Source organism: Epinephelus lanceolatus, chromosome 19 (genome assembly GCF_041903045.1).
Source record: "Epinephelus lanceolatus isolate andai-2023 chromosome 19, ASM4190304v1, whole genome shotgun sequence".
NCBI lineage: Eukaryota > Metazoa > Chordata > Actinopteri > Perciformes > Serranidae > Epinephelus > Epinephelus lanceolatus.
This window is the reverse complement of record NC_135752.1, coordinates 16,644,718-16,659,110: the sequence shown is the minus strand read 5'-3', so window position 1 is coordinate 16,659,110 and position 14,393 is coordinate 16,644,718. Positions and strand designations below refer to the sequence as shown.

The 14,393-nt window shown below is 39.3% G+C and overlaps 1 protein-coding gene across 2 annotated transcripts in view; it reads right to left on the bottom strand.

Annotated features, from left to right (window-relative positions):
• gpsm1b (G protein signaling modulator 1b) overlaps window positions 1-3,097 on the bottom strand; it is a 41,225-nt gene extending 38,128 nt beyond the window's left edge. The window contains exon 1 of one of the 2 annotated variants that reach the window (XM_033647431.2): window positions 2,862-3,097. In XM_033647431.2, the coding sequence (XP_033503322.1) occupies window positions 2,862-2,923 (62 nt within the window). In that variant the 5' untranslated portion in view covers window positions 2,924-3,097. The remainder of the gene's footprint in view (window positions 1-2,861) is intronic. The other variant, XM_078161826.1, reaches the window with a different exon arrangement.
• Window positions 3,098-14,393: the final 11,296 nt, after the last annotated feature.

Below are 14,393 nucleotides of genomic sequence, written 5' to 3'. Positions count from 1 at the left end.
CATTCTCGAAACCCACATGCTCCCTTCTCGAGTGCACTGTTCCGTCAAGGTAAAAACTGGATGTTTCAACAAGATAATGCCCCTTGCCACACATCCAAGGCCAGTAGAACTTGGCTGCAGGAGCACAGTATCCAGGTCTTAGAGTGGCCAGCTCAATCCCCGGACATGAGCCCCATTGAAAATCTGTGGTGGATTATCAAAAGGTCTGTTTCAAAGCATAAACCAAAGAATTGAGAAGAATTAAAAGCAGTAATTCAAGAAGAATAGGACAAGATTGCCCCTCAACAGTGTGAAAGGCTCGTGGGGAACATGCCAGCCAGGATTAGAGCTCTACTACGTGCCAATGGCAGGACTACTAAATATTAATTTGATGATGTGATGGTTTATTTATTTTTTGTTCAGTTTTGAACACATTCTCTGTTATTTGTTGACTTTGATACCGACAATGTTGAGAACTGACATATTGAAACTGTCAAGAATTTAGTTTTGTTAGTTTTTCTTGTAAACAATAAACAAAGAAATACAACAACAAATGCAGCCACACCTTTTGAAACACAAAAAAGATTTTTCCACAAATATTTTATGATAATATTTGAGACTGTATAAAATTTTAAGGGTGTCCGAAAACTTTTTTCCACCACTGTATGTTAAATTACTTTTTCAAAAAACTTTTCAGAGATTGCGCCGTGTACCACTGGAGGAAGTTCGTGGAAGACATGGACATGGACGTGGTACACATACCAAAGTCTGGGAACCTGTGGATTAGCTGATTGAGAGAAAATTTATCTGCAACTTTTTTGACAGTTGAGCAACTTCAAGCAAAAAAGGCAAATTTTGTTTTGTTTTGCTTTCAGCTTCTCAAATGTGATGTCTTGCTGCTTTTATTGGTGATATAAGATAGTAAACTGAATATCTTTGGCCTTTGGACTACTAGTCAGATTAAGCAATTAATCTGACTATAGGAATTTTTCACTATTTTCTGACATAGGCGAAAGTTGGTTAATTGAGAAAGTATTGGTAATGAAAATAATAACACTCGCAGCCCTAGTAAGCTATAACATCCTCCTGAGACCCTGTATCCTCATATGAGGACATCACATTTTGGGTTTACTTGACCTTATACTTCATTCCATTAAACTTATTGTCCTTATTTGTGGACACTTTTTATGCCAACTAGTGGTAGTAAGAGCACAATACACTAACCCATGTAAAAACAAGATGGTAGCCATCTCTGCCAGGTCAGTCTGCAGCCGATCCAGACACAAAAGTGGGCAAGGTGATATAGTAACAAACTAATTAGACCAATTTTAGCAACAATAACCAGCTAAGACACTGTTTATTAGGAAGTACTCGTATGAAGACATTAGGAATTTACGATCATCTCGTTTGAGACATTAGGACTTTTTTATAATTTCACTTGAGGACACTGGGGCTTAATTACTGTTGGCAATGTTTATTTTTTATATACTTATCAGGGCCTACTGATCCGAAACAGCTATGAGAAATTAAGAATGCATACTAAGCATAAGTTCGGGTCTCAGGAGGGTATGATTGAGAGAAAAATTATCTGCAACTTTGACAGTTGAGCAACTTCAAGCAAAAACGGCAAATGTGTTTTGCTTTCAGCTTCTCAAAAGTGGTGATTTACTTCTTTTATTGGTGAACTGAATATTTATGGCCTCTGGCCTTTTAGTAAGATAAAACAACTCATCCTAATACAGGTATTTTTCAATATTTTCGGACAAATAGCCGAAAGTCGGTTAATTGAAAAAATATTGATGATGAAAATGGTGGTTAGCAATGGTGCCTTACAGCAAGAGGGCGCCTGGTTCGAACCTCCAGTGTGGTGTAGCCCTTCTGTGTGGAGTTTGCATGTTCTCCCTGTGTCAGCGGTACTCCGGCTTCCTCCCACAGTCCAAACACATGTAGGTTAATAGGTGACCCTAAATTGCCCGTAGGTGTGAATGTGAGCATGAATGGTTGTCTGTCTCTATGTGTCAGCCCTTGACAGTCTGGCGACCTGTCCAGCCTGTACCCCGCCTCTCCAGCTGTGACCTCTAATAGGACAAGCAGGGACGGGAAATGAATGAATGAAATTATAGAACCAATTTTCAAAGTCACGTTTGGTCAAAACTGAGTCACCACAGAGTAAGATAGTAGATAACTATTGATACTTTCAAGTTGGGACTGGCATTGAAAGGCAGTTTTAAGTCAAAATTTATGACATGCAAATGGAGCAATTATACAGATAGTAGTGAGGCAAAAGATGAAAGAAGACATGTGCAAATGAGTGGGAACATAAATATGCAAATACAAGGTTAAACCAGTAACACTTTTGACACATGCTAGTATACAAATGTACCTCCCTACACCCAAGGCAACACAGTGCACCTGTGTTCCACCCATGTGATCTCCTGACTTTAAACATATGGTGTGATTCCTCACCCACATGGCACATCTAAACCATGCCATGTATGCTGTCAGTGTGTCCAACCTGGACAACACACTCTCCTCGCTATATCCCTCCATCGTCCACATCTTCTGAGGCTCCTCTCAGTCTGTACATTCCAGCCACAGCAGCTCACTGACCCGAGCCAGGAATGAGGCTTGGATCCGGGCTCTGGCTTCAGCTGTGGCTGGGTCTTGAGCTTTAAATCAGTGAAAGCTGGCTGGTCAAGTTCCGCCTGCCTGGCTCCTCCTTAGTAAGCAAAGCCCTGAGCTGGCAGCCGCTATTATTCTCCCTCCTTTCTGTCCCTCCAGCCGCTCCCTCTTGTCTCTCTTTTGTCCTGACAGCCATTCAAGGACACACTACAGGGCTGCCCCCCTCCTCTGTTTACCGGTGTAACCCCCCTGAGTCCTACCTTGAGTGCAGCCTCTTGCTGGCCAGATCCTGGTCCACACCGTTAGCAGCCGACTGAGCCATAGGACCGCTGCTAGCCTGCCTCCTCGCTCGTTTCCTCCCGCTATGAGGCCCCCTCACAATTATTTCCTCCAGAGGCAGCTACCCTTTTCTTCTTTCTGTCGTTCCGCCTCTCTGTCACTCCGTCCCCCCCTTTATTTCTCTCCTTCTTCACCAGTGTCTCTCTCCGTCTCCCGCAATGGCAGCTGCTGAGGAAATGAGGTATTGCGCAAATAAACCATATAAACACACGGTCCCGCCCCTTAAGTGACGTCACGGGCCGGGGAGTTGCTTATGCGTGAGAGTTGAATGTGCTTCACTTAAAAAATAAAAATATATTTCATGCACAGACATATTCTTTTATTTCCCCAGTGTTTTATTGCTGTTGTTGGCTGCACTTCAAAATATTTTAAGTTATTTTTTCTCTGTTTAAGGAGTGACATGCATCCTGTTTACTGTCAACACCACAGGTGGAGGTGACTGGGTGTGGTCTAAGGTGTGCTTCCTTTCACCTGCACCCACCCAGCTGTGATGTCACAAGGTCCTTGAGTATACCTGAGCACCACAGCATCAAGGTGAGAGGTATGTTCAATGTACTCACTGTTAGTAAAACCCCTTAAAATGTATCGGACACCCCCGAAAGTGTTTGTTTTCGTCTGCCTGGAACATCCTGACCTCTCACCCTGTGCTGTGGTGCTCAGGTGCACTCCAGGACCTTTTACGGCATCGCTGCTGCATCCAAATGAAAAGCAAGTCAAAAAACACAAAGTGCTGTGAAAATTGTGCAAATTCATTCTTAAAATACTCCCTGCGTCCTTGTTCCGTAATTCTATATAGTAACCATAAGGGCCTAATTTTAAAAAAAATTGTCTAAATTACCATTCAATTCTTTACTTTTTTATTAAAATATTGTATATTATTGGCCTAAAAGCAGTGATTTTTTTTAAATATTGAGTCTTAAAATGAGCTCATGAAATAATATCACCCCAGGCTACTAAAACTATAAAATTTCCAGGGAAATAAACAAACACACAATCCTATGTATTTTTCCAGTCTTGATTCTGCCTGTCTGAACCTGCCTGCCTGTTTCCCGAACTAGGGAGTTCTCACCTGCCTAATCTGCCTTTTGTGATTGATTTCCTGGATTTGACCTCTGTCTGTTTCCAGATTAAAGCTGAGAAGAGCTTTGACTTTACTCTGACTGACTGTTTATGTCATGCTTTTGGGTTCAAGTCTGTTCTGTGCCACAACCACTTCAGTATCTGGGACATGACTCATGATTGTGTTCTTTTTAAAGCCCCTAAAAACTTAGGATCAAAACGTCAGGATTTCTCTGACAATGAATAATCACAAATAAATAAGCAACAGTGAAAGCTGTTTTATCGAAAAACACACACGAACACACACATACACACACAAGCACAGTTATTTTAACTACATCCAAATCAAATGAAAGTGAAAAACACAGTTGAGGCACTTTCAAAATCATGCCAAGCCAACAGACGGTGATATAACCTTAGCCCTACAGACATATTGGCCTATTCTGCAAAGAAGAAGAGGAGAAGATGTTGACCAATCAGAAGCCTAAAATAAATCTTTTACCAGAATTATGTAGATCATGTAGCAATGACTTCTGTAACGCATTCCAATGCCTCAGTTCCTCTGTATAATGGAAGAGTAACTGTACCTTTATGTGTAAACATGTATAAAGTTCTGTAAGCAACGTTGGAACCGGCACTATTTTGTCATGTCTGCCACACCACATCTCATTTGTGAGGCCTCACAAAGGAGATAACAGCACACACTCAGACATCACAAGAAAAACTCAGTATTCCCTGTCTACATGTCAACACTGAAACCTGAGTTTCCTAACACCTTGTCCCTGAGACGACTAAAGTGCAGTCTGCATGTGGACAAAAGGCCAAAACACACAGTAAAAAGCTACATTTAAAAAAAAAAAAAATGCCATGTACATGTGGACAAGGCATTTGTAACATTCATTAAGACCTCATATCAACACTCCAAAACTCAGCTAATCTGCTTCATCAGGGGTGAATGTGGTTTGATTGTCAGAGACGGCAACATACCCACAACCTCACCTTTTCCAAGTGAGCCCCACCCACTTCCAACCAGTGAGCAGTTCAGAAGAAAAACACAAATACAGAAATTTGTCATTGTGGAAGCACCAAAAGCGTCCTAACTTTTGCAACAAAAAAAAGGTGTGACCATATCCCATTGCTCATAAGAAACTGATTGAAAAAATAGATTTCAAGGGCCTTTAAACAAAATGTGAAAGTGTCGCTGGTACTGTTAATCCCAATGAGAATCAACACCTGTCAGTAGTTGTGTGCCACTTTCACCCATTTTACTCTCACCATTTGGTTTTTGTGGTCTATCAGAGTTCACCTTCCCATACCTTGACTGTGGGCAAGCTTCTCCCAGCTCACTCACGCAGCTGTATAATACCTGTGGGTCTGCTCTGTAAGAAGCAAAAGGACACAAGTCTTCTCTCAAGGCCCTTCCTTTAAGTTAGAGAGGGTATAGTTGGGGAAAGGTGACTACTGTGACCATGAAACAGTGAATTACTACTACTACTGTTAGCGTTAAGGCCATGCAAACTGTATGCTGACCAGCATTTTTTAATGTACCTCTTCTATGTTGTCAGTATAGAGCTATACAGCTACTGTCATTTATCACATTAGCAGTCATTTGTTCCAAACTGCAAACACAACAAATTTCAACTTACCTGACAGTCCTAAACTTTCTGGAGATGCCTCCAGCTATTTGCACCTGTATCTAACAGACTTACTCCCATCAGTCAGATTTGTGTCACAGCACCGTATTAGATTTATGACAGGTATCTGCATTATCAGCTTTGCAGAGCCTCAGAACAAACTTTCCCTCAACAATACTTACTTTATGATTGTCACTGACTTTGTTTAGTGGCTCTTTCATATATAAGTGGTCACGCATATGCCTCATTATGCGGAGGTGCAGTCCACCCTCTTGCCTCTTCACCCTACAATCTAGTTTGACATTGTCATGGTGACAGAGCTAACAGGACAAAGTACCCTGCCACCATTTGCATCTCAAGATGCTGCCTAGTTATATTGGTAGTCTGTTATTGTGAAACACATCTGAAATATATTTCCTATATGCTTTAGGTCTCATCTAAAACCCCACCTTTACACCTTGGCTTTTAATTCAAACTGAGAGTTTTGTGGTCTTTTGCCCAGTCTTTTCAGGCTGTTGACTAGACGTTTGTGTGTCTTTGTTTCTGCGTTTATGTTTTAGCTATTTTTGTGCACTTATTTTGTTCTGTACAGTACTTTGGTAATCCCCGTGATTTGTAAAATGTGCTATATAAATAAAGTGGATTGGATTGGATTGGTCCGTGTCACAACCTTTTTGGTTTGTAACCCCTTAAAAATGAAGCAACTTGAAAGCCATTGCAAATACATAGTTGCATAGGTCTATAAGTTATGAGCAAATTAACTAAAAAGTATACATTATTTGAATAATTATTAGATGCCTGAAGACGGAGAGATGTTATCCAGCAATTTATAAGAAAAAAAAAATAAGAGGAATGTCTGAAAAATAAATGTACTTCCTATTCGGCAATTTAGATTCATCTTATCAACCTTTTGGGGGGGTCGCGACCCCAAGGTTTGAAGTCATTTCCAGCTTTATTATTGTTCCTCAGGTCCATCCTTCTGTCTCACTAATTACACCTGTGCTTGTTGCCTGTCTGTCATTACATCATCCTGTATATGCCAGATAAGTTGCTCACCGAGCAGACATACAGCCTGCTCCCTGGGGCTCTCCTACCCTGAACAAAGGCTGCCCACGTAACATTATGCTTTGGAAAATGGCCAGCAGAAACATGAGGTGTATGTGTAGTGTATATGTAGTCAGTGGCTAGAAAAAATGAAATCATCTGCATTGTCCTATATACATTTGTTTATGCACCAAATGCATGTGATGCTTCCATTAATATTTCCATGTCTTAAATACATTTTATTACCTCATAGTTACTTGAATATTAATAGAGGACTATCCATCCATTCATTCTCTCTTAAACTGTTCATTACATTCCAATCAATTTTTAGCAGTCACAGATAATAATTTATAGTATTGCTATATGGAGTTAGTCACTCACATATTAATTGCTAAATAAATCCCTCATAATGTAGCATAAAGTTCAGTGGCATAAGGTAGTTTTGATGGGCCCCAGTGCACACCATCATGCACATACCGTCTTGTCAAATGATCAGAGACTTGACATTGGATAACATCAACATCAATATTACCCAGAAATCACCACTGCATACCAAAAATACCAAAGAAAATAAGAAATTATGACATCATTCATTTAATTTAGCAATTTTAATTGTTGATTCACAGTTGTAGAATAAGTATAAGATAGGTTTGCCTTTTTCAAGGGCATATATAGCAAATTGCACCTCACGGGCCACAGTACAAGCACACTGCCTGCACTGTCTATATTGACACCCCTGATATAGTTCCATGGCCAATCTGTTGTCCAGTCATGTTGTTTTTCTTTTGTCTAAATATATGAAAACAACATCATATCACTCTACACTACAGACTAGCTGACATCACTTTACCTCGTCGCTTTGTCTTGAATTATATATTTGTATAGTTCATATTATTACCTGGATTCTTATTTTGTATATCTCTTATTTCATTGTTCTTATTTTTACATGTTTATTAATTTTCTATTTATCTGTTCTTATTTCTGTCTTTGTGCCGCTGCAACACCTAAATTTCTTATCTTTTCTCTACAACTATGGTGTCTCTGCAGTACCTAAAGTGCACCATAAGAGAGCAGCATTGCACCAGTAAATGACAAGCTTAGAGCAACAACATTTGTTTTTCATACTGAAGCATCTCAGAGACACATGAGGGGAACTACAGAGGATGGACACAATTGGCATGAACAATATAAAGATCTGACAGTAAGACACCAAACAATTTGATTGTCATGCAAAAATACAATCTTTGCATGTTAAGTCTTTATTGAAGTCTTTATGATGCCTTTTTAAATAAGATATAAAATCAACATTAAAGTAAAATGTTTGCCTACAGGATCATTTTTTTCTGAATTCTTGAATTCATTGTAAGTTTTTCTTTTATGATCTTTGGCTCTTACTTAATTATTTTGATGATGATGATGATGATGACTTATTCTCATTGTTTTTGTGTTACTTAATTCCAGCGCTGAGTATTCCTCTTTTTTTAACTCCAACTGGGCATATTTCAGTATTTAAATTTACTTTTACTATTTTATTACTGCTTTACATCATCAGCCTGTTGCTTGTGTGTTCATAAACTGTTACCCTTAATGCACTTCACATGTACATGACAAAACATGTCTGCATACAGTTAACAAGTAATTATATATTATTTCTCTATAATTAACTTATTTCCCCTGTAATTAATTTATTAATTGAGTGTATGCAAACATGTTTATATGAAATATGCACATGTTGTAAGATGATACCACATTCATGGCTTTTACTTCCTATCAAGGGTTTCTGACACGTTGAGTTACAGCACATACGTGGCCCCACCGTTGGGCTCCAGTCTGTTGTGCTGTTGTGTTTACAACCCTGTTGTTTTGGTTGCAGTGCATCAGGTCTCAGCTTTATAATACTCCTTAATGCATGTCTTTTATGGCGTTAATGTGCTAGGAGCAACATGACAATGTATAATGAGATTCATATATATGTGAAAATGCAATTCATATAGTGCCACACATCCATGCACCTCACAGCCTCCTACATATACATATGTCTAATATATTTAAAGAATCATCGTCTGTCAGTAAATGTAGATCTTCTGTGATTTTTATAAGTCAGTGCAGGAAAAATAATGAAATGAAACAGCTGGAATTCTCCAAAAGCTGAATTTTTTATACATGTATCACACTGTTGTAAATGAATTTGCTATCATCTATTATCTGATTATTTTCATCCTTATGATATCACCGGCACAAGTTATGATTACCTTTAGAAAATACTGATTATTTCTGGTATTACAGTAACATTTAGTGTATCATTTTGTATATATTTATGAACAATGTTATGTCAGATGTCTTTATTATTCGGAGCTCCTGCTCTGACACACTAAGGATTATAAGAAAAATGTTCCTGGAGGACAAATGAGCAGCCACTAATCTTCAAAGTACTGTATGTCTATACTGTATTTGTTTTTGTCTGATATTATATTATTGCAATGGAAACCACTTATTTTAATGAAAGCCCACTTGCACATTTGAAATAATAAGCTCCTCCAAGCAGCTACCTCATACTCTTATTGATAATGTTGTTTTCTCCCTCTCAAAAAAAAAAAGAATGTGTTTTTGATCCTTTACTCTGCGTTTTGTTGTGTTTGTGCTTTAATCCTCCAGCCGTATATCTGGTGGACCTTGCGCATGGCGGCAGCTCATTACAGACGACAAGGCACAACAAAAGCAAAATGAGATTGAGGTAAGCTGATTTGAGATTTAAACTGAACAACTCAAATTTGTTTCTCATTTGTGAGGGGGCCTATTTTAGAAAAACAAAACCATCTGCCTGGATCTATTAGGTACTCTGAGAGGTTGTATTGTTTTCATAGAGTTACAGTCAGCATGAAAGGGATGTCATTTTCGTATTCCACTTTGATATTATTCCATTTATGTGGGGAAAAAGCTGCAAAATGCATCATGTTGCTGTTTCATCATTTTTCGTAAAAGCTACATTTCTTAGCGTTTAAGTTGCTCTTGACTATGAGTCACAAAGGTCACATTTATATTCTCTTTGATAATTTATCTTCAACCATTTTGGCACTGTTGGATTTTGACAAAACAAGTTGTAGATCATTTCTAAAGTACCTTAAAAAAAGAGGTGTCCTCTTGAATGGAGTACTGAACAGGCCTACTGGACACAGGCCCAGGGTCCCAAAGGGTCAGGAGGCCTCAGGGGCGTAAATATAGACAGTGCAGGCAGTGCAGTTGCACTGGGGCCCATGGGGTAGGGGGCCTGGTAGAGAGTGGTTGGAGGGCCCGCTGAGAACAGGCCCTTGTGAGCGATTCAACATGCCATCTCAGAAATATGCCTGTGTCCAAAGAAGAATACACATTAAAATAGAATTGCTGTCATCTGCTATATATATACAGTACAGGCCAAAAGTTTGGACACACCTTCTCATTCAATGCGTTTTCTTTATTTTCATGACTATTTACATTGTAGATTCTCACTGAAGGCATCAAAACTATGAATGAACACATGTGGAGTTATGTACTTAACAAAAAAAGGTGAAATAACTGAAAACATGTTTTATATTCTAGTTTCTTCAAAATAGCCACCCTTTGCTCTGATTACTGCTTTGCACACTCTTGGCATTCTCTCCATGAGCTTCAAGAGTTAGTCACCTGAAATGGTTTCCACTTCACAGGTGTGCCTTATCAGGGTTAATTAGTGGAATTTCTTGCTTTATCAATGGGATTGGGATCATCAGTTGTGTTGTGCAGAAGTCAGGTTAATACACAGCCGACAGCCCTATTGGACAACTGTTAAAATTCATATTATGGCAAGAACCAATCAGCTAACTAAAGAAAAACGAGTGGCCATCATTACTTTAAGAAATGAAGGTCAGTCAGTCCGGAAAATTGCAAAAACTTTAAATGTGTCCCCAAGTGGAGTCGCAAAAACCATCAAGCGCTACAACGAAACTGGCACACATGAGGACCGACCCAGGAAAGGAAGACCAAGAGTCACCTCTGCTTCTGAGGATAAGTTCATCCGAGTCACCAGCCTCAGAAATCGCAAGTTAACAGCAGCTCAGATCAGAGACCAGATGAATGCCACACAGAGTTCTAGCAGCAGACCCATCTCTAGAACAACTGTTAAGAGGAGACTGCGCGAATCAGGCCTTCATGGTCAAATAGCTGCTAGGAAACCACTGCTAAGGAGAGGCAACAAGCAGAAGAGATTTGTTTGGGCCAAGAAACGCAAGGAATGGACATTAGACCAGTGGAAATCTGTACTTTGGTCTGATGAGTCCAAATTTGAGATCTTTGGTTCCAACCGCCGTGTATTTGTGAGACGCAGAAAAGGTGAACAGATGGATTCCACATGCCTGGTTCCCACTGTGAAGCATGGAGGAGGAGGTGTGATGGTGTGGGGGTGTTTTGCTGGTGACACTGTTGGGGATTTATTCAAAATTGAAGGCACACTGAACCAGCATGGCTACCACAGCATCCTGCAGCGACATGCCATCCCATCCGGTTTGCATTTAGTTGGACGATCATTTATTTTTCAACAGGACAATGACCCCAAACACACCTCCAGGCTGTGTAAGGGCTATTTGACCAAGAAGGAGAGTGATGGAGTGCTGCGGCAGATGACCTGGCCTCCACAGTCACCGGACCTGAACCCAATCGAGATGGTTTGGGGTGAGCTGGACCGCAGAGTGAAGGCAAAGGGGCCAACAAGTGCTAAACACCTCTGGGAACTCCTTCAAGACTGTTGGAAAACCATTTCAGGTGACTACCTCTTGAAGCTCATGGAGAGAATGCCAAGAGTGTGCAAAGCAGTAATCAGAGCAAAGGGTGGCTATTTTGAAGAAACTAGAATATAAAACATGTTTTCAGTTATTTCACCTTTTTTTGTTAAGTACATCCACATGTGTTCATTCATAGTTTTGATGCCTTCAGTGAGAATCTACAATGTAAATAGTCATGAAAATAAAGAAAACGCATTGAATGAGAAGGTGTGTCCAAACTTTTGGCCTGTACTGTATATATATATATGTATGTATATATATATATATATATATATATATATATATATATTTATGTGTCCTTGAGAAGGCAAACTCATCTTTGTCAATGTTTCTTTTTTATTTCTTTTGTGAAATAGTCAGTAGCAATCTATAATAAAATGTGCATTTCTTATTTTATTTGGTTTTTGTCATGTACAGATTTGTAGTGATGATTGGAACTATGTATGTTGATGTTGTCCAACGTCAAGTCTGTATTTGATCATGTGACAATACAATAAAATGTCCGGTAGCTGTTTCAAAGCAAAATCTGCCTCCTAACTACCGTACGCCACTGCTTCACCTGCAAAATGTCACTCAAATTAACACGCACAGATGAGAAAGAGACTCCAAATGACAACAAAGAGGCTTGAAAAACAAAAAAGATGCAAAGAAACTGCAACTAATGGGCAAAACAACCGCAAGGAGACACAAACGACCAAAAAAAAGACTGGAAATTATCCAAGAGAGACACAAAAATTATCACAATAAGACACAATATTACCTACAAGGCACCAAAATGACTACAAAATGACACAAAACCCTATGTAAGAGAGGTGGTGGAGCCCTTTGCATATTTGTGTCCAGGGGCCCATTGGGTGATCAATCCGGCCCAGTTTGAGAGCTGGACTTGAGTCAGGAATGCATTTTCTAGATTCCTCACCAACAAGAAACATTAGAAACAGGTGTTACTTATTTTTGATCCACAACCTGAAAATGTGCAGGTGCACAGATACAGACTTCCTTTCTGAATAATTATTACATTTTTAGGATCATGAGACATTTGGTTGGTGAATAAGCATTTGTGGCAGCAGTTGTATGACAGTTACCATACGGAGCCAGAGGTGGTCTTCAGGAGCAGGGTATTTGTATGTGCCAGCTACTCATTTGATTCTTCTCTAAAACAATCCTCACCCTGGTGATGCAAATAATCGAGAGGTGGAAACACACTTATTACAGCTCCAACTGCATGAGCACTCATTATACCAGTAACACGGCACCAACACAACCATGAAGACAAACTATGGGTGTGGCGTTTTTAATGATGCAACATATTAAAGACAGCTTTAACAAGAACAGGTGCACTAATTAGAGGGTAACTTGCCTATTAACAATGTTCATATTATCAGCTACAAAAGAGCCAAAATTACGTATCTCGTGAAACAATTATGTGTCTGCTGGGAACATGTAGGTGGAAAACAACGAGGAGGATTCTGTTTAAACACTAATGGGATTTTTAAAAGTTTGTTTGCTCGACTTTAGCCAGTGAGAACAACAATGTTTTGGTGTATTCTTGCTCAAAATAATTGTTCCCCATTCCCTTTAAAACTGTTCCCCAGATGGTCCGCTCACATTTACAGGTCCAGCTCCTGGATCATGCTTTTCTGTCAAAGTGTCTAAACTATGAAACACTCTCCCATCTGAGATAAGAAACTCTAACACCTATCACTCCCTCACACACAGGCTTAATACCTGTTTTTGGACAATCAGACATGTGAACATTGCCAACTGTGCATGGGTATGTATGCAATATCTGTTTTATTAACAGCATGGCTAACTTTCTGTCGCATGGCTTGTGTGTTAGTGCATGTGACCATGTTGCTTTCCTGTACCTGCATCTTTTAACATTTTATTAAGACCTGCACAATGACTGTTGTATTTTATCTGTGTTTACGTTCTATTGCTGCTCTGCATGTCTGCATGTAATGCTAAGCTGTGTGTTTGTGCTAACATGCTGTTTGTTGTTGTTGTTGCCTTATTGTATTATATTGATGCTCTGCCGTTGCTTGTTGCTTTGCATGGCTTCTGTTCTATCTTAAGGATTTCTGTTCGCTGTAGTTAATGCTGTCTTTATGCTGTCTCTGACCTGTGAATTTGTCCTGTGAATTTTATCCTTTCATTGATTTCAAAACATCTTGCCAAAGGACTGCAGTTGAAAATTAGCCAGCTGGCTAACAGTGGCACATTTACAGAAATGTTGATTGACGTGTGTTGTCCTTATAAATACAATAAATGAAATGAAATGAAATTACAAACAATATACTTTATATTTTGGTCATTGCATTATAACTTTTTCATAGAAGGATCAGAGGGCTACAAATGTAATAAAGTGATAAAGCTCCCGTTATATGGTCGGTAGCACTGGGTGTCCCTTTAGTTGTTTTGTTCATTTAGCTTTAGTTCATCAGTTGTTTGTTTAATAAATGATCATAAAAACGCAACATTGGACTCTGAGATGGATTTCTTTCAACGGGTCGCAGTTAAGAGCCAGACTCAGCCTCTTAGCGGCTGTTTTTATTGATAGTAGTCGCTACAATATGTGAGGAGGTCACTCACATGACAGTGTGGAATTCAGTGAAAGATGAAAAATAAAATAAAAAGGTAAAAACCAGTTCCCAATTTCTGCTGTATCATTTCAAAGGTATAAAAAAAAGTATGCGTTGCACAAGCTCAAGTGTGCTTCATCTGCATCACATCAACATACAGTATGTGATTCCACTTGTTGCACTATGTTACGCCAGATGGGGAAAAAATCTTTTTATATATGTTGGCTCATAGTGGGCTGCTGAATCAACTTGTTGTAGGAATTTTTCCCAGAGAAGATTTTTGTCAGGCAGTTACGAGCCTGCCATATGTGTATGGCAGGCCCGTAACTGTGTACATTCAG